The 25,490-nt window shown below is 39.1% G+C and overlaps 1 protein-coding gene across 1 annotated transcript in view; it reads right to left on the bottom strand.

The window, feature by feature from the left end:
* Positions 1–25,490, bottom strand: part of UGGT2 (UDP-glucose glycoprotein glucosyltransferase 2) — a 192,092-nt gene that overhangs the window by 88,652 nt on the left and 77,950 nt on the right. The window contains exons 11-16 of the mRNA XM_058681695.1: positions 23,569–23,660; positions 18,655–18,805; positions 8,389–8,508; positions 7,482–7,567; positions 6,790–6,925; positions 284–415 (exon numbers count right to left, since the gene is read on the bottom strand). Coding sequence (XP_058537678.1) covers positions 284–415; positions 6,790–6,925; positions 7,482–7,567; positions 8,389–8,508; positions 18,655–18,805; positions 23,569–23,660 — 717 coding nt within the window. The remainder of the gene's footprint in view (positions 1–283; positions 416–6,789; positions 6,926–7,481; positions 7,568–8,388; positions 8,509–18,654; positions 18,806–23,568; positions 23,661–25,490) is intronic.

Below are 25,490 nucleotides of genomic sequence, written 5' to 3'. Positions count from 1 at the left end.
GACCTGAGTCGAAGTCAGACGCTTAACCGACTGAGCCACCCAGGTGCCCCCCGTTCCTTACAATTATACCCGCAAGTTTTCTATCCTATAAATCCTGAGAATTCTCTTTTCTCGTACTTTTCGAAAGGTCAACAGTTGCAATTTAAGTACTGGTGTACAACTTGCGACAGGTCTGAGGGTCTAAAACCCCAATCATGAGTTAATTTTATTGAGATCCTTTATTCATGAGATTATAGTAAAAGTTTCTTGGATTCTATTTTCAAAAACTTACATTCCAACTTACCTTTCTGTCATTATCATATTTAGAATGAATTCCCAAAATATCCCAGATATTAGCATCTGGAAAAACATTTAGGAGAACACTCTTCACATTGTCCACAGTGAGTATATTGTCATTCTTCACTTTTTGGTACATCTGTAGAAATAAAGATTTATAATTAATTTTCATCTTATGGCAATTAGTTTTCTTTTTTTCCCTGAGTATGCCGACAGATTTATAAAAACAAGCTTTCTACTTTGTAAGTTCTAAGTATACCATATACATACATATATACACACATTCCCCCATTCACAAATAATTTTATTAAAAAATTTTTTTTTCTACATTTATTTCTGAGAGACAGAGAGAGACAGAGCATGAGCAGGGGAGGGGCAGAGAGAGAGACACAGAATCTGAAGTACACTCCGGGCTCTCAGCTGTCAGCACAGAGCCCGATGTGGGGCTCAAACCCATGAACCATGAGATCATGACCTGAGCCCAAGTCGGATGCTTAACTGACTGAGCCACCCAGGCGCCCTGATAAATAAATCATTTTAACCACACAATATTTCTTCTTCCAATAAAAACTGCTTTATGAGAATTCCATAGCTTTCAAAAATACTGTAACAAATTTATGTTATGTTCTATTTTGGTCTAACTAGACACTATGATTCTTAGTAAAATGATGGTTTCCGTCATTTAAAAAGGTATGTATAAAATATTTCAAATACCTTATTTCACAAAGGCTTTATTTTCATTCTAGGCTTCCTCTGTACCTCCGTTCTTCACCACCCCACCCCCCGTTCCTACCCCACCTCAAATGTTGTAAGCGCACTGGCATGAGGTAGGCTGTTACTCCTTTATTTTCTTGTTTCACTTGTCCCTCATTGCAGACCATGCCAGGCACTCCGCTAGGCATGTGGAAAAGGAACTACTCTGCACCAAGAGAGAAGGCCTCTCTGAGCAGAAACCTCAGCTGAGACATAAACATGAACACAGAGTTAGCATTAAGAAAGAAGAAACCAGTAAAGTACAAGTATCATTAAGTAGCAGTTTGATATATAGGTATCCCTCGCCTCTCAAAAGTTCACATTATGCCACTTTTCTATTACAAGAGTGACATCTGTTTTCACCAACCAAAAGAAATCCAAAGAGGATTTTTGCTTTTATGAAAAATGGTAAAAAAGTGAAAACAGTGTTCAGCATCTGTTTTGCAGTGAGTGAGGACAGTGGCCCCACCAAGCTCCTTCCCCAGGAACTACACTCAGGAGCATCTCAGCATCCAGCCACCAGAGTCTCAATTGTGTCTATGAACATCTGTGCTTAATCTATTTTGTGCATATCATTAGCAAGGTGTGTCCTAAGGTACCAGAAAAGCCTTGAAAGAGGTTAGTTTTTGGTCCTGGAAAATACTAGAAACATTTTTCCATATAAACTGATGGTAACTGCTTCTTCACTTCATACCATTTGTGTCTACAAAAGGTTTCAGGAATGCTCTACTTCGGGAGTGGGGGAGACCTGTATTAGTTAAGAATATTATTCTCAGTTTCAATTCACTTCTATCATTATGGCCAGAGACAATAAGGAATCAGCATTCTTCTTCATTTTCCTTTTCTCAGTGTAAACCTGGTGACCTGTTCTTTTAAAAAGAGGCAGTCTATAATTAGATCACACAATTTAGTTTTATGAGCTTCTCAATTTATGGGCAGGTTTTCTTCTCATATTGAGCAGCACATGCTATGATCTTAGTAACTGAAAAAAAAAAGCAAAAATTTCAGCCTTCTATAAAGCATAAACAGGGATTAGAAAAATGATATTTTGAATACGGCAAAAGTTATATATGAAAAGTTACTGAGATTAGTCCTTTTAAAAATTAGTCATTTTAAAATAGTGATATTCCTAAGGTATCTAAGGCACCTAAAATGTCTAAATTACTTAGATATATAATGATCCAATCTTCTCATACATTAAGAAAAAAAAAATTTAAAACTATTACGTAACTCGGTAAGCAAAAACAGCAATTTTGGGTGTCTACTTCTCCATACAAATTTTACTTATTTTTCTATTCTTTCTTGCTTTATTAAGGTGTAATTGACAAATAACACAATACATTTAAACTGTACAACATGATAATTCGGTAAATGAACACACCTTGAAAGAACTGCCACCACTAATTAACTAATACATCCATCGCTGCACACAGGTTTTCTTTTTGGTGAGAACACTAAAATTCTAGTCTTTGCAAATTTCAGTTACACAGAATAGTATCATCAAACCATAGTCAACATGCTGTATATTAGATCTCCAGAACTCATTCCTCTTAAAACTGGAAGTTATACCTTTCGACTAACATTTCCTCACTTTGCCCAGCCCTGTGCCAACCACTTTTCTACTCTTGGTTTCCAAGACTTCAGCTTTTTTAGATTCCACATACAGGTGATATCATACAGTATTTATCTTTGTCTGATATATGTCACTTAGTCTAATGCCTTCCAGATTCACCCATGTTGTTGCAAATGGCAGGATTTCCTTCTTTTTAAAGTCTGATGTTCTAATTCATGTATATGATACACCATTTTCTTCGTCCATTCATCCACTGATGGACACTTACATTGTTTCCATACCTTAGCTATCATGAATAATGTTGCAGTAAACATGGGAGTACAGACAGTTCTTTGAGATACTGATTTCCTTTGGAAATACACCTAGAAGTGGGATTGCTGGTTCAAATTGTAGGAACCTCCTACAATTTTAATTTCTTGAGGAACCTCCAGACTTTTCCGTAATAGCTATACCAGTTATAGTCTCAGAGGGTTCTGTTTTCTTTACATCATGCCAGCATTTGTTTTCTTGTTTGTTTGATAACAGACACCTGAGGTGAAAGCTCATCGTGGGTTCTGATTTTCATTTCCCTGAGGATTAATCAAGCTGAGCATCTTTTCATACACCTGCTGGTCATCTGTATGTCTTCTTTGGAAAATTTTCCATTCAGATCTACTGCCCATTTTTAAAAAAATTTTTTAAATGTTTTATTTTTGAGAGAGACAGAGCACGAGTGGGGGAGGGGGAGAGAGAGAGAGAGAGAGAGAGAGAGAGAGAGAGAGAGAGAGAGAGAGAGGGAGGGAGGGAGGGAGGGAGGGAGGGAGGGAGATACAGAATCCGAAGCAAGCTCCAGGCTCTGAGCTGTCAGCACAGAGCCCGACGCAGGGCTCCGACTCACAGGCTGTGAGATCATGACCTAAGTGGAAGTCGATGCTTAACCGACTGAGCCACCCAGGGGTCCTTCTATTGCCTTTAAAAAAATTTTTTTTTTCCTTTTGATGTTTATTTATTTTTTAGAGAAAGAGAGAGCGGGAACGGGGTAGGGGCAGAGATAGAGGGAAACACAGAATCTGAAGCAGGCTCCCAGGCTCCCAGCTGTCAGCACAGAGCCTGACGCGGGGCTCAAACCCACAAACCGCGGGATCATGACTTAAGCCAAAGTCAGACGCTTAACCGACTGAGCCACCCAGGTAGCCCTTATTGCCCATTTTTTAAGCGAGTTATTTTTTTGTTTTGTTTTGTTGCAGTTGAGGTGTATGAATTGCTTGTATATTGCAGATATTAATTCCTTACCAAATAGGTAGTTTGCAAATATTTTCTCATTCCACAGTTGCCATTTCGTTTCACTGAAGGTTTCCCTTGCTGTGTAGACATATTTCATTTTGATATAAACCCCCTATTTTTTTTGTTTTTGTTGCCTTTGACTTTGTTGTCAAATCCAAAAACCATTGCCAAGATCAATGACGCAGAGCTTACTTACCCTCTATGCTTTCTTTTAGGAAACAGTTTCAGGTCTTATGTTCAACTTTTTAATCCATTTTGAGTTAACTTTTGTATATGGTGGAAGATAGGGATCCAGTTTCATCATTTTGCATGTGGATATTCAGTTGTGCCAATTTACTCCACTCTGCTTCCTATTAATCCTAACTTTATGTTGACAAATGTTAAATTTTAAGTCCCAAATTAGATCCATTTCATCCTCTGCTCCTTTGTATAGTTACTGTCATTTGTACTACATCTATATGTTAAAATCTGCTTTAGTCAATCTTGTGCAATTCAAACACAATGAAATATATTCATATAGCCTTTTATATTCACCCGTATATTTACATTTTTATTTATGGTTACCATTTCATTTTTGTGTGTGAATTTGAGTTACCATCTGGTGTCGTTTCCTTTCAGCCCAAAGGATTTCTTTGTGTTTCTTCTTCTTGGTATTTCTCCTGAAGTAGCACGGAATTGGAAGGATCCTAGTTCATGTTACTTCTCGTTGAACTTCTGAAAATAAACTTATTTCATGTTGTTTGTCCAGTTTTGTGCTTATGGTGAGATGGTTAATGTGTTGTCAGTTACCTATCATGGCCAAAAGTTAAAGTCTTAAAGTACTTTTGCATTCTCAAATATGCATTCAACAAATATTCATCAACTATGTAATATCCTATTTTTCGGATCTTAATCTTGTAAGGTAGGAAGAGAAAATCAAATTACTTGTAAGTTTGTATAGCCAGTGTGGAGAGCTGAGATACAAAGTCAATTGTTTTGCTATAAATACTGTACTTACTCTACCATAACTCTCTGACACATTTCAATAATTTTCATAGACTTTTATAATTTTGTCTGCTATAGTATTTCTTTCTCCTGATACTATATTGTCAAATTATTTCATATAGATAAAACAATTTTCTCATGAAAGCAATGGAATAATATTAAAGAGACTTTATAGTTCAGGTATTTTACTAAAAAACTAGATTTCGCTCAAATTATTCTGAATTAGTGAAGCTAAGTCACCTAAAGGATACAATACATTTCCAACAGAATGGTATTAGCTCAATCATGTTTTACTTTTGCATGGGCTACTGAAATTTTAGGGTCAAGAGCATACATTGTTGGTTTTTTTAATGTTTATTTATTTTTGAGAGTGAGACAGAGAGAGCACAAGCTGGGAAGGGGCAGAGACAGAGGGAGACACAGAATCCAAAGAAGGCTCCAGGCTCTGAGCTGTCAGCACAGAGCTTGACGCTGGGCTTGAAATCACCAACTGTGAGATCATGACCTGAGCCAAAATTGAATGCTTAACCAACTGAACCACCCAGGTGCCCCAAGACCATACATAGTTTGAATAACCATGACCATTCTCACACTTCAGACCCTGGTGAATTCTAGTATGTTATAGGTATTCCTTCCTCATTCATTTTTCCCTCTCTTTCCTCTAATAAGTTAGCACAACTTGTAGGCTATGGCACACATTTAATACTTTTATGCTGCTTTGTAGTGAATCCTATGGTTTCAAATGTAATTTGTTTTTCTAAGATACTACAGTACTATGCTGAACATCACAGTAGATAATTCAAAAGGCAAGCGATTGAGAAATATGCCATCATATGCAAATTAATGTCTGATATAAGAGTCAAAGGAGAGAATTAAGATTACTTAAAGAGAATTTCAAAGGTCTTCAAGTTTCGTTAGTTTTGAATGTCATACTGATCCTTTTACAATAAGGTAGCCAGACTTCAATAAAAGATATGTCAGTCTGAAGTCCTTATAAACTCTTACACTAATCAGTTAGTAAAACAGACCAAGATACAAGAATGACACATATTCCACAGCACTCTTACAGAACAAAGTGTATCGCCAAGTCACTGAGGTGCAGGTTGTTTCTGTGTCCCAGGACAGTGAATGAATGAGGTATTTAGTGGTTTTCCTGGGGCTACGGAAGCAGGGTAGGGAGTTTACAGGGCTTTGGTAATTTCATTCTCACTTTGAAGAAGAACCAGTCCTTGTTGTAATAACGGTTGAAAGCAAAAGACCAATGAATTAATGAAACTAGTTTTTAATCTATGATCTGACATCCTTAATGATAACAACATAGTTCTTTAATATATCTTTTCCATGATGGGCCATAGTAGTTTCAAAACCTCAATTACAAAATAATCTTCTCACCTCTTGTTCTTTAATCAGGTCCTTACCAACTTCTAACTTTTCTTATACCATCTCTTTGTCAAACTCAGTACCCATCCTACCATTTCCCCCTCAATTTGCTGTCATGAAGTGATCTCCTTCTCCTTTGAAATTCTCTAGGGAGGGTCTACATATTTTGTCATTTAGAATGTTTAACTTTGCAGTAACCTCTTTTATTCATAATCTTGTTCAAGACCTCATTCAAGAATTCATCCTTGACTAATCATTTTCTATGAGTATGTTTTCTTCTAAACTTCTATATACAATCTAAATTCCATTAGCGGCTGAATAAACCCAAGAAAATTCATCCACTCTGGCAGAGTCTCAGTTGCCTAATTTGTAAAGTGGGGACGACATTATGTATTTCAGGTAGAAGCTGCAAGAATTAAATTCATCATCTGTATTAATCCTCACAATCATTTTTTTATAAACTTTGAAAGATAAAAATAATAAATGATAATAATTACAGGAATAGTGCAGGAAAACCCACTATACTTTCTAAAGAAATTATACCTCATGCACACACTCACATGTACTACAGAAATAAACGCTTGTGACACATCCTGTTCTTCTGCAATATAGTTGAAAGCTCGCCAAAGAGCGACACCGACATCGTCTGCTCCATCAACTTCATCATCTGTGTTAACAACGAACACAAAACCAATTCTGGGAAAAGAAGGTGAAGAAGGAATGTCACAACTACCCCTTGAGTCACAACCAACCACCATTTTTAAACATTACTAGACTATAACATCTAGATGGACGGAATGTGTTAATAGAGGGGGGAGGGGAAGTACTTAATTTGAAAAGGTTTGATTTGTAATGTCTATTTACCAACATCCGCCTACTATTGGATTTCTCCAAACTGTCAAACTCTCTCTGGTGGCGATATTATTAAATAATTGTGTTTTTCCAAGAAAAAAAAAGGGAAAGTGTATTCTTAACCCAATCCCAGGGAAATGGATCCATCTATAAGCACCCAAAGTAATCAGATCACTCTCTCAGGAAATAACGGGATAAATGAGATTACCAAGCAGCTTTGATTAACATAGTCGATCATAAAGGTAAATGATACTTCACAACAGAGCTGTGTTGTGTTGGGCATTAGAGACCACCATTGCTTTGAATCCCACATTAACACTCGATGCAATACTCCTTAATACAACATGAATTTCACAGATTTCCTTCAGTTGATAGTTTAATGTTATAAACTGACAATTACCTAAGAGGAATTTTGTGATAATAGAGAAGTTCAGCAAGTTTTATAAAGTCCAAGGTATATTCTTGGGCAGGATCAATAAACAGAACCTAAAAGAAAGTAGATAGTTTATAATCACTATTTTGTTTTAACATTTTGGAATTTTCATGAAATTCAAGTTTAGTCTGATTCCTGTAGCTAAAAGTATGAAATTCAAGGTACAATCTTTTTTTAAAGAAATTTCTAGCAATACTAAAGAATTTTATATAAGAATTTCACAGATAATGAAGGATTTCTAAAGGCTGCACATCTGAATAAGACATGGAATTTAATTACCAGATTATTCATCCTCTTTCTGAACCACAGCACAAAGAAAAATTTTTTATGTGAAGTGAAATATAGTATTCTAAATGTGCACTGGATTTTAATATTTTTAAAAGATAGTAATTGAATTTTGAAAAAAAATAGCATTAACATAACTGCTCTCTCTACATTGCTGTAGGAAATTTGTCTTTGTGGGAAAAAAGTATTTTCTACACATTTCAAAGTTCTATAAGGTTATTTAATATTGTAATAGTGAACTCAGACATGGATGGTAAAGTGATATTTATGTGTTTTTCCCTGAAATGTACTAAACTTTAATCATTAGTTCTTTATTATACAGAAGGAAAAAGTTCAAATTCCTTTCAGAAAATGTAAAAGTAACTCACCACCAATATCATATTGGTATTATAAAAGCACATGTAAACAAGAAGAGGCAGATTATGTGACACTGCTGGCTTTGGACAGTCATGCCACCTTAAGCTTGTTGCGTCAGGTAAGTATTTCCCTTCTTATTACACAGATGCCTATTTACCAAGAACAAGGTAATCCAAAAAGAATGCTGACATCTCTATAAAAGATGTATATAAAATGTCAAAATAAAACTCACCAAATTATGAAAATTACGCCTTATGGAAGGTACAGTTCCAGGGAACACTGGCTTTAGAAGCTCCTGGCAACTTGTAGGCCATGTAACGTACAGATCATCATTTTCTAGGTCATTGATCCACTAGAAAAGAATCCAGAAATCTTTAAGTATATTAACACTTAAATCATTTTCAAAGCCAATTTTTATTCTATCAAACAAGTAAAATCATACACAGAAATTTATATATTTCTGATTAAATGGAAGAAGCCAGTTGAATATTCTTTACATTAAGGAATACATCATGTACAACAATTTTTATTACCATGGCCTTTAAGAGTAAGCCTTCCCCCGCCAGAACAACTGACTTCTATTGAGGTTTTTCATATTAAAAAATAAAATTGGGGGTGCCTGGGTGGTTCCGTCAGTTGAGGGCCTGCCTCTTGATTTCAGCTCAAGTCGTGGTCTCATGGTTATGGGATCAAGCCCCTCATCAGACTCTACGCTGGGTGTGGATCCTGCTTAAGATTCTCTCTCTCCCTCTCCCAGTAGCCTTCCCCAACCCTCGCACGTGTTCTCTCTCAATAAAAATGAATAGGTAAGATTGTATAGAAATTACTCTCCATAAACTATTTGAGAGAGATAAGTGTTTATCTTAATTATCAGCAGTAGAGGAGGCAATGAGGTCCTCCACCTCCCTTCTCAAATTTAAACCCTCAGACATAAGGAAAATAAAACATGGTACCTTGGAAAGCCAATTAGAATCAAGAGGTAACTACTTACACTAGACTAAGCCGCCTGCCTGAAACATGCTAAAAGCGGGCGGAAAACATATAAACCGTTGTTTACATGGAGGTAAGGTCAACCAACAATCAAGAATCAAGGAGTTACAATCCTTGAAAACAGGAGGCATTAAGGGGAAAGCTCCATGTTCACCTCAATTCTATCCCTAGGGGCATTTTCAAAATTGCAGCCTGGAAGAACTAATTTAAACAGAAAGTGACAGCCATATTGTGCTGGAAAGACAGAAGTTAAAATTAGGGTTTCCTAAATGGTAGGAACTGAGCCAGGGTGGGGGTGGGGAGAATCCAGGAGAGGAGGAAACTGCAGGGAAGAAAACAAACTGTCTTTATACAGATTCCTCTCATTTGCTGACTACTAACCTGCACACGTGAGCATACACACACATACCCGCCTCAACACTGCCAAAGGGGAAAAAAAAAAAAAAGAAGCTAGGGGGAATTGACACTGGGAAGTTGAAACTGCAGCCAGGGCATGGTAATAAGGAGACAGAAGTTGAAGTTCAAAGTGTTAAGACTTTGGTAAACACTGTGCTTTGAGAAAAGGAGAGGGAGGGCTAGCCCCTAGAAGTGAGACACACAGCAGAAGAGCTCTCACAAAGCCCAGAAACCTGCCTCAACAGAGCCGGGGGAGGCCTGCTGCCTGGACTGCTGGGCAAACCTTACAAGCCTTTGCTTCTGTGACTTTACATCGGCAATTTGGGGCTCCTCTCCAAAACTGCCATATAAATAAAAGACCAAATATTACAACGTAAGAGAAAAACCAGAGAAAAACCAGATAACATAGGACTTACACAAGGACTTTAATGATTTACATATTAAAAAAATAACAAAAATAGGGCCACCTGAGTGGCACAGTCGGTTAAGCATCTGACTTCGGCACAAGTCATGACCTCATGGTTTGTGAGTTTGAGCCCCGCATCGGGCTTGCTGCTATCGGCATTAAACTCGCTTCAGATCCTCTGTCTCCCTTGCTCTCTGCCCCTCTCCTGCTCATTCTCTCTCCCTCTCCCTCAAAATAAATAACTTTAAAAAAATAAAAAGAAAATGGATGGAAGGATGGAAAATGTTAAGAGAAAAACCTATTTTTTAAAAAAAGAGCCAGCAGGATATTCTAGATTTTACTTAGTTTTTAAAAAAAATTTTTTTAAATGTTTATTTTTGAAAGAGAGAGACAGAGCACAAGCAGGTGAAGGACAGAGAGAGAGGGAGACACAGAATCCGAAGCAGGGTCCAGGTTCTGAGCTGTCAGCACAGAGTCCAACATGGGGCTCAAACCCACAAACTGTGAAATCATGACCTGAGCCAAAGTCAGTTGCTTAACTGACTAAGCCACTCAGGCGCCCTGGGATAAAACTCTATACTTAAATCCTAATTAGTTCTTACAGTTCTTAACTGTAGACTGGACACGGAGGAAGACAGTGATAAGTCAGCTGGAGACAGGTCAATCAAGTGTATATTAACTAAAGTACACAGAGAAAAAAACAGTGCAAAAATTCAAACAAAGGGTAAGAGAGATGAACGACACAGGCAAACGGTCTATCACATGCCCCTGAAAGTCCCAGAAGAAAGGAGGGAGGAGACCATTGGGACTGAAGAAATTAGGCAGCTTCTGCAGTGTTCTAGAGGTTTTGGAGAGCTGAACCAAGTCAGAGGCAGTAGTTTCAGAGAGAAGACTAAATTCAGAGACACACACACAGAGGGACAAGTAAGAGGGAAAATCTAGGGTAATTCATGGCTTTCAGAAAGGAGCAGCATACCAACACTGAGATAGCAGCTGTAACAGAAGCAGGTTGTTGAGGGGAGAGGACAGGAAAGGGAGACGGTTCAGTCCGGGACATACTGAAGAAGTCCATAAAGACACGCGGGCAGGGCTAACTGGGTCAGCTGCAACAATTTCCATTTTGTGGTTAACAAGTATGATGGGGACCTGTGATTAGCTTACCTCTGCTACCATCTGTCCTGGTAATACTGAGGGGAGGGAGAAGGGAGAACTTCAGTCTCCCTGGAAAAGCAGGTAGTGATATATCTTGTTTATGTTTCTGAGATAACTCCTGCCAAGATATGAAGGTAATGGGAACAGTTCTAGAGATCCTGACAATATGCTAGGAATCTCCTATGAACTGGAAATCGTGGTAGACTCTAGCAGTGTCTAGATCAATTCATTGTTCTCTGGGAATCCGAGGCCAGTGGAGGAAAAGGCACCAGAGTAGAGGATGTGAATATCTGATCCCCCTGATCACTTAATATTGGTTTTATGTGAAAAACTGGCCTTATAATGCTTTATGTATCTGTCCCACTGAACCTGATTAATGATTGGAGGCAGAGTCACTTTTAATATGGATCAAAACAGCTGGAGGTGTTTACCGAAAATGCAGATTCCTTGGCCGACCTTCAGACCTAACAAATAGCAAGAATCTCAGAACAGGGCCTAGGAATCTCCATGTAGAACAAGTGCCCTTGGTGATTCTTACCACAAATACTGCAGTTAGAACGAACACTACAGCAATGGCTCAACTTATAGCATGGGTGCTGGGTAAACTCACCTACGTGATACCCTGATCCACTTTGGAGAACTACAGAGACAATGGAAATTGGGTGCAGAGGCCCAGAGACTGAACTGCCCATTTCTCACTTCAAGTAAATTTACAGAAGCAGCAGCAATGAGCTTTGTGAGCATGACCTCACAAAGCTGCATCGAGAGCTGGCATTGAAATTCCAATGAACTACCTCTATTAGTTTTGTTGGTCGTAACTCTGGCCTTTGTATCTACTGGGTTGCCAAGATACTGAATAAAAGACATTGTTATTAACAGAGTAGAACCTACCAGACAACCTCCTCAGTGTCCTAGGAGCTACACAGGTCAGCAAAAGGACACAAGGCTGGTCATGGTGTTACACGATGACTCTCTTTCTGAGAGAAGCAAAACACTTAACAGATTTATAATTTATACCTTTGGGTTTTCTTGAGGGAGTGGCATCAGCAAAATGGCTAAGGAATTCCAAAACTCCACCCTTACATAAAAGCAACAAAAAACTAGAAAATCGGGGGGGAAGGGGGCGGGGGAAGTCAACATCATAAGAACTATGAAAACTAACCAAAAGCTTGCAGCAACCTTGAGAATATTTATTGAAGAAAAATGGCTGAGTCTCAGTAAGAGCAGTGAGATTTGTGGTGTGGTAAGTTATCCCAGCCCTATCTTCTGCTACCAAGCTTATCAGTAGCCTTGACAACAACAGCCTGAATTCCAGTACCAATACTGGAGAAAGTACAATGGACCTCATTCTGAAAGAATTCTAGTTTTTGTTTGAACGGTCTGGTGACTTCCTAGAAAACCCACTGAAAACCAGGGCTTTATCTGACTGAGTCATAACAGTGTTAGAGCTGCAAACCCAATTTGAGGAAAACGTTTATGGGCAAATGTTTTAGTTACTCCTCCCTGAGGCAACAGAAAACGGTTGGGATGAAAGCAGAGTAGTCAAAATCCAGTGAAGAAAGGTTGGGGAATGAGACGTTTTGGGAAATAGGGTTTTAAGACATTCCGGCATATTCCTGGGATTTTCTAAACGGCCCTGCACATGCCCAGGGAAGACTGAGAAGGCCCCAAATTCTCTTCTCAGGTTGACTCTGAAGTTCTGTGCAAGCAGGGAGTGAAGGCTGAGGCACATGCACACAGCTTGGCTGAGGGTCTGACCCAGGCTGCCCCCTCCTCCCTCAGCCACACACATAGAGCCCCTATTCAAGACTGGGAGGTTTTCTGGGTCCGGGGATTTAAGTAAATCTCTGTCCAAAATTGAGTAGATGACTAGGCTAGAATAACAGAGATTTCCATGGCCACACACAAAAAAGAATATAGACTTTACAAAGTTAGTTCAGAGAAGACACTAAAGAAATGATAAAAACAACAGCAAACAGTAACAACAAACCCAGGGAAGGTGAGAATCTGACTTCTAGTTCAAAATGTCCCATGTTCAACAAAAAATTAAGAGGCATTGAAAAATCCTAAAATATACATAAGAAAACAATTCCATTTACAATAGCATCAGGAAGGATAACATACTTAGAAATAAGTTTAACAAGTAGTAGGCTTGTACACTGAAAGCTACAAAAGATCACTGAAAGAAAATAAAGACCAAATGGAAAGGCATCCCATATTCATGGATCAGAAGACTTAATGTATTAAAATAGCAATACCTTCTAAATTATCTATAGGTTCAATGAAATTTCAATAAAAATGCCAACTGTCCTTTTTCCAGAAATGGACAAAATGATCCTATAATTCATAATGAAGGGCAAGGGTCCTAGGAGTGCCAAGATAATCTTAAAATAAAATAAAACAAAACAAATTTGGAGGACTCACAATTCCAATTTCAAAACTTACAAAAACTACAGTAATCAAACAGTGTGGTGTCTGCATAAGGGTAAGATATAGATCAATGGAACTAAGAGTCCAGAGTAAACCCATGTGTCTACGGTAAGCTGATTTACAACATTATGGGGCTTGGATGGGAAATTTGCTGTCATAGACTGTGGGGCCCACTGTGGGTAGCAAGTTACATTCTTAATCTGGATAAAGAATTCATTTCCTCTGCCTGTGCTGACTAGTGTTTGTTTTTAATCTTATCACTGTCATTTTGTGACAAAAACAAAGAATTAGAGCTGTTTTGATAGGATGACAAATGGCTAGGGTGACTTGGGAACTTTAAAGAAAAGGAAATTGAAGAAAATGATCATAAGCAACTCAGGAATATGGCTACATCACGGATATCCCAGAATAGAAGACAGAAAATTGCCGCTACGGGCAGGGGTAGTTTTGGTGGAATATGACCCAGCCCCCTTCATGATGGGGGGTCTGGCACATTAGACTGAAAAGGAATTACAATGCAAAGGAGCCAAGCATACAATTGTATGGTCATTTTTACAGAATTTAACAAAATACTAGTGAAACCTGATGTACTGTGGCAAGACAAGAAACAGGGAACTAAACTATATAAAATTTAAGTTGTGTCTCCTGACGTCTGGTGAGAGAAACCTAAAATGGTTAACCAAGGATGGGAGAATATTCAATGACCCTCTTGAGTTTTTACTCAACTTTTAAGCAAGCAGATTTTAAGAAATAAACTGCCAGGGTTTGTTTTGGGGAGGGTATAAATACAGAGGTCGAAGTAATCTAACTCAGTGACTCAGCTTTTTCTGTAAAGACAAAAAGTACAGAAACAGATCCAGGGGGAGAAAAGGAATTAAACGCAAAGTACTGCTTTTGTTCATGAATAACTGTTTTGACATTAAGGCATCCAACAGATTTTCTGAGTGCTTCCTATGTGATAGGGCCTGATGGATACTGAGGATATTTAACAAAGTCCTGGTTTTCATAGAGCTCACATGCCACTGCAAGAAGACTATATGTAAACAAATAAATACATATCATATTGGGAGGTAGGCAAATGCTAAGCAAAAATCAAGCTTATGCATGAGTTAATTTTGCTTTCACAGACCAAGGTGAAGAGTACTCAAACCCAGAGCTCTGCATTTCTTGCCAGTTTTTTTTTAAAAGAATCCAGAAAATCAACTCTCACAAATAATTATCTACTGAAAACAGACACTTTCCAAGTGGAAAAATAAAAGCATTTGAGACACAAAATTTCCCTTAATAATATGCAAAAAAGGGTATTTAAAAAATTAAGCTATTATTTAGCCTTTAAAAAGAATAAAATTCTGCCACATGCTACAACATGGATGAACCTTGAAAACAGTATGCCTAGTGAAATACAGACAGAAATGGACAAACACTATATAATCTCACCTTTATGAAGCACTTAGAAAAGGCAAATTAATAGGGACAGAAAGTAGAACAGAGGTTACCAGGGAGTTTGGGGAGAAGGGGAAAAGGAGTTATTGCTGAATGGCTACAGAGTTTCTGTTTGGAACGAAGAAGTTCTGGAAATGGATCCTGGTGATGACTTTACAACACTGTGAATGTACTTAATACCACCAAATCACACACTTATAAAGGTTAAAGGAGCATATCTTATACACATTTTACCTCAATAAAAAATTACTTTGATACTCTTAGAATGGAAAAGAACGTCTCCTAAGGTGTCCAAGAGCTGGATCAAGAGAGCTGTCACAGCAGTGCAGTGGGGAAATGGCCCTGGGGGGACAAGGGGCAATGGGGACAGCATCAGGCTGCCCCTCTCCAGTGGTGACTGGCCTTCGTGGCCAACCTGGGAGGACCAGGATGTTATTTTATAAATGGAGCTGCAAGGTTTCCTTATAGATTTATTTCTTTTTAAGAGTAGTCTTGAAGACTACTTTCCTTTTCTTATTGTAGCCCACACTCCCAGTGTCTTCTACAAATGCACGAATGCTTGAAAGTCACAAAGTATTAGGATTACTAACATGGTCATTCCTTTTTCTGATAAAACATTTTTAGAGAAGACATCTGTTAATGGAGCTTAGAGATTTCCAAGTCAAAGTAAAATCTAGCCAATGAGACAATATGGTCTAAAGAGCAGTAAAATACAGTAGCAATAAACATTTATAACAAGGCACTTAGTGTTCTAGAGAATACACTAATAATACACTAGAGAATAAACTAATTAATAACTTAGGGAATATGGCATTTCGTTGTTGCTGTTGTCTTTCCATGATTCTTGGATGGTAGACTAAATTTGTAAGTGAGAAGGCTTTTCAGGTAGGACAGAACTATAAAAACTGAGATACTTCCAAGAAAATCCCTTAAATTTTTGCATGAGACAGTTAGCAAGATGTTCAGAGAGGTTATGCCTCTTTACATTAAAAAAAATTTTTTTTTTCTGGGGTGCCTGGCTGGCTCAGTCAGTGGAGCATGTGACTCTTTTTCTTGAGGTTGTGAGTTTGAGCCCCACGTTGGGTCTAGAGATTACTTAAAAATAAAATCTCTAAAAAAATTTTTTTCCCCGATCATAGAAAGTATACCTGCTAAAAATTTGGCCTTTACAGAAAGCATGAAGAAAAAGACCCAACTACCCCTTAAACCACATCACCCATTAATAAGAACATCTTGATACATTTCCTTCTGATCCTCTATCTTATCATGTAAGATAATCTTTTTTTACTTAACATGTAAAACATTTTTTTAATTTAAATTTTTTAATTTAAATTAAAAAAATATTTTTTACTTAACATGAGAGCACAGTCATTGTTCCTGACACATCCTTATACACACAATCCTTATAAACATAATTTTGGTGTCTGAATAATACCTGAGCACATGGATATAAAATTTACAACATTTCTCTATTACATACTTAACTCATTTCTATTTTGCTTTAAAAACACGCAGTGGTGATATCTTTGGGTATAAACACTTTTCTCCATTTCCCACTATTTCCTTATGTGAGTTTCCAGTGAAATTACTTGATCAAAGTCTATAAATGCTGTAAAGGCACCACAGCCACAACTGCTTCAAAGTCTTTGCCAATTAATGCTCTTTCCGTTTGTCTTTATATCTGTCTATATTTCCTCAATTAAGTTGCAGTTTGTATTATTCATTAAGATTATTACATAGTAAAGATATTATCCAGGTACTTGCATTTTTATATTATGAATAAATCATTGTATCTTCCAAGTGGCTTTTGGAAATAAAGCTTTTGATCTGCTGTCACTTCAAACCCATTTTACTAAAGTCTTATTAATTGTAACAGCTGTCTTGGAGGAGTTTTAGTTATATAATCTGCCACATGATACTTTTATTTTCTCCTTTCTAACTGCCAAACTTTTTTATACTAATGTTAAATCATAATGGTGATATTATGTTGTAATTAGAATGTTCCTAGTTTCATGGCTAAAAATTATGTTTTATGTTGGTTTGAGATAAATATTTACTTATTCGTTCAAAGAATATTTATATTTATTGAGTACCTACTAAAACCAGGGGTATAATGGTAAGAGGAAAAAATGGATAAAAATTCCTACTTTCAAGTTTATATGGTCTAGTAAGAAACAAAGTCCTCAAAGAATCACAGGACAAAATTCCAAAATTATAAAAACTAACTGCCCAAAGTATAAGGAAGGATTGGTAATCGTGTAACAATAAATACGTATACAGACACACACGTGTGTGTACGTGGCGGGGTAGAAGGGGTTAACTCAGTGGGCCGCGCTGCTCACACTTTGCACGTTCTGTACAAGGGCTTGTTTCTGTGACAAAGGTCCTCTAGGTTGGCTTCCGGTAACTGAGCCCTTAAGAGGTTCCGACTGCGGCCTCTCTCCCTCGCGGAGGACCTCGCTGCAGGCTCCAGCAGTCTGTACAGAGCGAACGTGAACAGGACAGGATGAACACCTGCCTTCCGTCTGAGGGCGGGGAGCTTGAGTGGCTGACCTCAGTCACCCAGCCACCGTATGCCTACACGACAGACCGGCTCGAGCGAGCCTGGTGTGCATGGTCACTCGGGAAGTGAAGCACGTGGGAGCTTGTGCCCGGTCTCCCCTGGACTTCACCTCGTGCTTTCTTCCTCTGCGGACGCCACTCTGTGTTCTGCTCACAACAGCCTGTAACCTCGAGTATGACAACTTCTAGGCTCCATGAGTCCTTCTGGCAAATTGCCGAAGTAAGGGGATGCTGGGACTCCTCTGCACAGGGCACACAGGAACACATCCTCCAAAGCTGCTCTTGGTCCCAGCTGTTGGGAGCTGCAGCCGGAAGAGCGAGCAGGAGCCGCCCGGCTGGAGGGAGCACGACGAAGGGAAAGTGGGGGGAAGAGTATTTCACAGCCTAGAAACGAAAGGAGGGAGAAGACCACCGACAGCCTCACGGGCCTCACTTGGGAGGGCATCGGAGCTGCGAGCAGGTGGGGACGTGAGCAGACGCCCAATCCCGCAGGTGCAGCACCGACCGGAAGGCTTGCGACCACTGTGAACCGGCCAGACGAGCTTGTCGTGATGGTAGGTGGCATCCTTACATTCCACTGATTTTAATAGTGGATGTTCAATTCTTGCTGTCGTTCATGGGGTTGTGTTTATTATTTTTTTTAAAGCTGGGACGGATCCTGAAGGAATGAGTTCTTGCGAGGAAACGCAGAGAACAGGACGGACAGGAAAGCTAATACAAGAAATCAGAGGGGAGGAGTCTATATTTTCACTTTTCTTCGGAGTTCTCCTGCAACCTTCTCTAAAATGCTTACATTTATTTGAAGGCCTGCCAACAATGGGTTTTACGTTCAGTCTTAAAGCTACTAAAGGTTTTTAAACTACATGAGGGGCACCTGGGTGGCTCAGTACGTTAAGCGTGTCGGACTTCCGTTCAAGTCACGATCTCCTGGTTAGTAGGTTTGAGCCCCGCATCAGGCTTTTTACTGACAGCTCGGAGCCTGGAGCCTGATTCAGACTCTGTGTTTCCCTATCTGTCTCTCTCTCTGCCCCTCCCCTGCTCGCACTCTGTCTCTCTCTCTTAAAAATAAACATTAAAAAAACCTTTTTTTTAAAAAAGGAACTACACATAAGCACTTACCATTATAGAAGAATGCCTAATATCTAATGCATAGGTATGGTCCCAAACATGGGATTTTAATTTTAAAAATTTGCTCATATCTTCTTTGCTGATCCCAAGATTGTGAAGGCCATTCATCATTTTTCCTTCTAGTTTCAGCATATCCAAAATTCTTTTAAAGAAAAGAAATGAGTTTTACTTTCATTTGCCACATTAAAAAAAAACTTTAACGTTTATAAGTTTCTTAAAGCATTAGGAACAGATTCCACTGGTATTTTTATGAATATCAGGAAAAATATAAAACTTATTAACAAACAAGGAGTTCTAATTATCTAGGGTAAGCTCATGTTGACTTTTTGTGTACATTGACAAAATCTTTCTATTTAAAAGGCAAAGCAACCAGATATATTTATTACACTCTTTAGCAAAGAAGTGAAGATATGCTCATCCCTGAGCAAACCAAAAATGAAGGGAAAAATATACTAGGTCACCATTTTGGTAAATCAACTAATAAAACAAGGGGACCCATGATATAAAATTTTAGCACAGAAAAAGCCCCATTAAAACATGAAAGTTCACATCTGTTTAGAACACACACTAAAATTTCTCATCATATATGTAACACTTTGAGAGCTCTTAAACACGACAGGAAGATTACTGCTAAAAATAAGAACATCAATATACAATCCCACTGGCAAAAAGTTTGGGCAGTTTGATTCCTTACACTTCTACTGATCAAGCTCACACTGTGTTCCAGGTAAGTCTACGTCCTCCCCACACAGAGCGCACCTCACAACCGCCTCAGGACGTCCTGGTGATGCAGGCGAGGCCCAGACAGGTGGTCTCCTGCCCAGGCCTCTCAGTGGGTGAGGACAGAGCTGGGGTATGAATGCTATAGGAAGGCAGTGCTTCCCTGTATCTGTAAAGGTAAGACTTTACGGGTAGTGGTAAAGTGTGTGTGTGTTTGCAAAGGTAAAGCTTTCCCAGGCAAGAAAGCACTTTATTGCTTTTTGAAACCAAGTGTTAAAATTCATATTTATAATAGTTAACCGAACTGCTTCATCACAAAATCCAACCACGGAAGAAGTCACTTCGCTTTTCAGAAATGAACAGAATCAGAATAAAGCAATGTGTGGATTTCAGAACACCATGCTCAGGCAGGCCTGGAGAGATCTACATTTAGAAGGCTGAGATCTAATGTCCGAACTCTTACAAAAGCTGGTTTTTGTTAGTGTTTTCAGCTGGCCTGGATGACTTGCCTCTGAATGTCTGTACCCCAGGCACTCCTGACCACTGCTTTACAAAGCACCGTTTTTACCCACCCGCCTCCAATCTATGGGAAGATGACATGTATGCTCAAAAGAGCACTAGCGTAGATACCCCAAATCCCAATCTGATTATAAGATTTAGTCTGGGCTACCATGCTACTTCATGTGAGGCTTCTTGAAATTCTTAACCCCTTTGGTCTACATTCCCTTATTTTGTAAGATAAGAATTCTGGATTGCTTGCCAGTGCTCTCTCCGTTTTTAAAAGTTTATGATGCGGGGCACCTGGGTGGCTCAGTCGGCTAAGCCTCCGACTTCAGTTCAGGTCATCATCTTGTGGTTCATAAGTTCAAGCCCCATGTCAGGTCCTGTGCTGACAGCTCGGAGCCTGGAGCCTGCTTCAGGTTCTGTGTCTCCCTCTCTCTCTGCCCCTCCCCGGCTCATAGTCTTTCTCTCTCGAAAATAAATTAAAAAATGTAAAACAATGAACATTTCATGATGCTTACTGGTCACTCTTTTTGGACAACTTTAATCTCCACAGTTTTTGTATCTACCGTCTCTGTTATCCCAACCTAGTCTCCAAGGAAAACCATCGATAGAAAAACCTTATTGAGTTACATGGCACACTGGAAAGAGCATGAGGTTTTGAATTCTGCTTTTTGCCAGCTGTATCCCTATCTTTGAGTGACATTAGTGTCATTTTCCCATCTAAAAGAGAGAATGGCGATAATCACTGTATAAGGTATTAAGATTAAATTAACTCACTACTGGGCATACAGCTGTCCTCTATAAGCATTAGTTTCTTCCTTGCTCTTTTCAAATCCTGAATTTTGGCTACCAATGGAAAAAAAAAAGGTTCTTTAAATATGCTAGGTCTATTTATTAAGAAAATGCCTTATATCTATAGATTGTGAAACAAAGTAATTTCTCATGCTTCTCTTTGAAACAGGTACTATCTTTAGATTGGCTTAGAGCCCTTCACTGGCTTCTCCAGCCCTGAAGACAAAAGGCAAAAATCCGAAACTGGGTCGCGCAAGCTGACCCTTCTAACATGTGTGGCCTCAGCTTCTTCTGGCTTCTCACTCCACAGCCCGGCCAAAGGAGTCCACTGTCATTTTCTCCAAATACCCCATTGCTTGCAGAACCTCTACTGTCCACTTTGCCTGATTCGTCCTTTAAGTGTTAGCTTAAATTATCACTTCCTTGAAGAAATCTGACATTTCTACTTGTCCCTATGTTCCACCAAGAACTAGTTTAAATCTCTGGAGTTATAACCTCCCAGAGCACTGGGAGCTCTGGGAGCACTGGGAGGTTTATCTTTTATAATTCACACTGTCATTATATATTTGGTATCAGTTACCCGACTAGACCACTTATTTCTATCTCTACCATTATACCCCCAATATCGACCAGCTTCTGTAGCATGCAGACACTCAGATATTTACTGAATTGAATTTTAATACTGAATTAATTTGCAATACTGAATTCTAATGCTGCGTGCATTACAAATACGTATTTATCAAGAGCCCCAAAGGATTGTGAGTCAGATAACTTCAGATACACAAAGAAGCCCCACACAAGTAGGGATATCAAGACGCCTTTGTTCCGTCTGTCTCTTTGGCAGGTATACTGTGGTGACACCACTCAAGCAGAACAGGTTGGTTATCAAAATGCTTAATATCCACTTGGCACCAGCTTGTCTGGTCAAATCTGTGGCTGAGGTGATTGTTCAAAGAAAAAGATGAGTCGGTGGCTCTAGGGCACAGGTGTGAAACCCCATTTATGGAGCTCCTCAGATTTGCTCAGCCCTACCTGCCTTCCTCCCTGGTCACTGCTACAGCCTCCTGCTGTCTAACCTCGCTGGGGAGGAGAGCCAGGCTCGGCCTGGGCCATGACTGAACCACTGCCGGCCTGACCCATGGAGGCTCCAGCTCCTCCCACTACTTCCAGGACCTGAAGGTCACGGTGCATGGTATCAGGCCTCAACAAGCCAAAATGCAATGAGACAGGAGATGGGAAAGAAGCTAATTCCTCACTCCCAGTCTTTTCTTAAACAGGCAATTCTGAAGTACTAGTGGCACAGGACCTTGCTCTAGATTTAGGACATAATTTCAGTAATAGGATATTTTCCTTCCTTCTCCTCTCTCCTGAATCACTTCCTTTCATGCTCCACACCGGTTTTATTCTACATGTTCTGATTTCTTTTGGAGAATTTGTTTATTTTGGGCTAAAAATGCCAGAAAACCTCAATATCCTCACGCGTTTTCTTTTCCTCCTTGGAGGGAATTACAGTAGTTACGACTAGTGATTTTGTATTACGTGTTGTGCAGATCGCTACCTACCAGGTGGAGGAGCCAAGGGGGCTTTATTTCTTGAACAGCCTAAAGCCTTTCTAAATTACTGGGCAAAATGTTCCTATGAAGACTTTACCGAAATCTACCCACCATTCTTCTCCCTCTCTCAAAAATTTTTTTTTAATGTTTATTCATTTTTGAGAGACGGGTTGTGCAGAGACAGAGAGGGACACAGAATCTGAAGCAGGCTCCAGCCTCTGGGCTGTCAGCACAGAGCCCGAAGCGGGGCTCGAACTCACGGACCTCGAGATCATGACCTGAGCTGAAGTCAGACGCTTAACTGACTGAGTCACCCAGGCATCCCTTTTTCTCCCTCTCTTAAACCCACTTTCACTGTTCCTGAGCACAGATGAAGTTTTGTCCCCCTGAAGCTCACAGGCCAGGAGCTAACAACCACTCTACTCTATGTACAGTACTTAGCCTACAGATACTTCATTATCATTTTTCCCAAGGATCCAACTAAATAAAGAGAAAAGCCTCATTTGAACTACTATGTTTCTAAGTCATTCCTATACTTTCCTACTCTTTCCAGATTGGTAAGAAAAGAAGATAAACATTTAATTAACTGAAGTTCAATGAAAGTTTATTCAATTGAATTAAAATAGAATATCTGAACTAAAGTATTGTGTTTACTCAGTTTACCTTATTAATTTTTAAAGTAGTTTTATGCTTCTCTTTAAATGTAAAATAATTTCAGATTGAGTTTTCTTCTGTTTGACCCTTGACTAATTTATGGATCAGTGGCCATGATAAACACAATACTTTGTAATTTTGCCCTACAACATTTTTCAAGAATTGTTTTTGACCTAAACAGATAATACCCTGCATTCTATAATTTCAAATTTCCTTTCTGACAAATACAAGTCCTTTAAACTCTTTTTGTTTTCATTCTTCTGGGGAAATGTGTCATGTTCCTTTCAGTTCCTTTCAGTTCCTTTCTGGAGGGTAGGAGTCCTCAGCTGCTCAGCCCAATCCCAAGGAACTTCCCTGCTAACGGACAGACCTAACTCATGAAAGACCGTTCCCAACAATGTGACAAGTACAGGACGAAAGTTCAGAAACTTCAATTTTCACATCTGAACAGATGTTGCCAAGGTCTCTCCCAATTCTGCGTTCTAAGACACTTGTGAGTACTCCACCAGAATAATAACAGAATTCTGCCCATGACAAATACAAGACTTTCTGAAGTCTTGCACAAACATGTATTTGACTTACCTTTAAAGTAATTATTTGCATTTTGGCAAATACAAAACTTAGGACAACATTTGCCTTTATACAAGTCATAGTTAGTTTGTATCAGTAATTCAATACTTACCTAAAAGAATCATAAGCACTCATATCCACACGAAGTCCATTTATGAACAGACAAGCATCACCTGGCTGAATTTCAAATCTAGCATGAAGACCCTTGAAATAGAGCAGGGGAATGGTTAACCAAGTCATGTACCAACAGTGATCTATGCCAGGAGTCAGCAAACTTTCTGAGGGTCATATAGTAAGTAGTTTAGGCTTTGCTGGCCACATCATCTCTGTCACAACCACTCAACTCTGTCCTTACAGCAAGAAAGCAGACACAGACATGTAAACAAATGGGCGTGACTATGTTTCAACAAAACCTTTATTTATAAAAACAGGTGGCAGGCCAGATTTGGCCCATAGCTGCAGCAGTTCACCCACCCAAGCTAAGTGATGGAAATCTTATCATAGGTTAGAGATACAAATACCCGAATATTTTGATTCTGCAATACAGGATATTAACAGTCCACTTCAGGGCGCCTGGCTCTGTTAGTTAACCATCTGACTTCAGCTCTGGTCATGATCCTCGTGGTTTGTGAGTTCAAGCCCCACATCGGGCTCTGTGCTGACAGCTCAGAGCCTGAAGCCTGCTTCGGATTCCGTGTCCCATCCCCTCTCTCTCTGCACTTCCCTTGCTCTCAAAAATGAATAAACTTAAAAAAAAAAATAAAGTTCTAATTCTACGACAATTACTTAATTCATTTTGTATCACGTGTGTATGCAGTTGTACACACACTTAGAATTTGATAGGTGCCACACACCTAACCCAGGACTCAAAACTTGGGTGTATCTGTAAATATTTGTTGGAGATCACTCTAAGTTCATAAAGGCTTCCATTAAAGACTTATCTCAATGTTGTTTTTTCATTCAGTAAATATCCCCTGAGCACGCGCTCTGAGCTAGAAACCACTCCAGGCATTAGAGCAGTAACAAAAGTACAGAATGTGACCTTCTTGCCAGTGAGGGGGTCAAATCAACTTTAAAGCCTAGTCTTGCTACTTAGTCACGGTAAGATTTGGATACAGTTATTTGCTTCGTATGTCTCAGTTTCATCATCATCATCATCTGCAAAACGGGTGTACTTATTCCCATCTCACAAGTTATAGGCTGTAGATGTGATATATATTGGTGCCTATTCACATATGCGGCACTCACAAACGAAGCTTTTATTATTGTTAGCAGGGCAGGCAAATTCATTTAGAAGGAAAAACAATTTCAAAACAGTGCATTTCAGTGATGCTATGTGAGTGACCTAACGGAGACTTCTATAAATTATTCTGGAAAGGCAGGTGAAGCAATTAACGTGAGGAGATTCAGAGAAGGCTTGGCAGAGGTAAATTTTTCTCTATGGTGATCACTCACCACGACAGGTTACATAAAGAGAAGGGAGAGAAGGAACTAAATTTGTAATAGGACAGAAAGTATTTCCACTTGATTTACAGAATACTAGCAAGAGGTTAAACCTGAGAAGATTCATAGGTGAAAATAGGATTTATCTTTAGCTATTTCTATGCCTTTCTATCGAAGACTTATTCTAAGAAATCTGCATTCCAACTTCATAATCTACAGATGTCTAATGAACTCATCACTGTTTTCCCCAAAACTTGCCCTGAACCTTCACACACATGGCCTCCAGCTCTCTCCAGCACCTCATTCATTTTTAGGCATCTCAACAGTAAGGAGACAGCATATCAAGTACACAGATCTATACTAAATTGCTAATTCCCTCAAGAATGCTGATGCCAGCCCCTGTGCCTCGAACAAAGAAGATACTCAAAAAAGGGTAATAAATTAAACTCAGTGGATTTGATTGCTAAAATACTGTCTACTGGCGACTGGCCGACAAGTTCTTTCTCATTCCCCTCAGAGGAGTGAGCCTTAAATCCTGGAAAATTACCCTGAGAATATGATTTAAGGTAGCTTTTCGCAAATCAAAAGGTA

The sequence above is a fragment of the Neofelis nebulosa genome, chromosome 1 (genome assembly GCF_028018385.1).
Source record: "Neofelis nebulosa isolate mNeoNeb1 chromosome 1, mNeoNeb1.pri, whole genome shotgun sequence".
NCBI classification, from domain to species: domain Eukaryota; kingdom Metazoa; phylum Chordata; class Mammalia; order Carnivora; family Felidae; genus Neofelis; species Neofelis nebulosa.
Note: the sequence above shows the minus strand (reverse complement) of the source record. Positions and strands in the feature narration are given on the sequence as shown.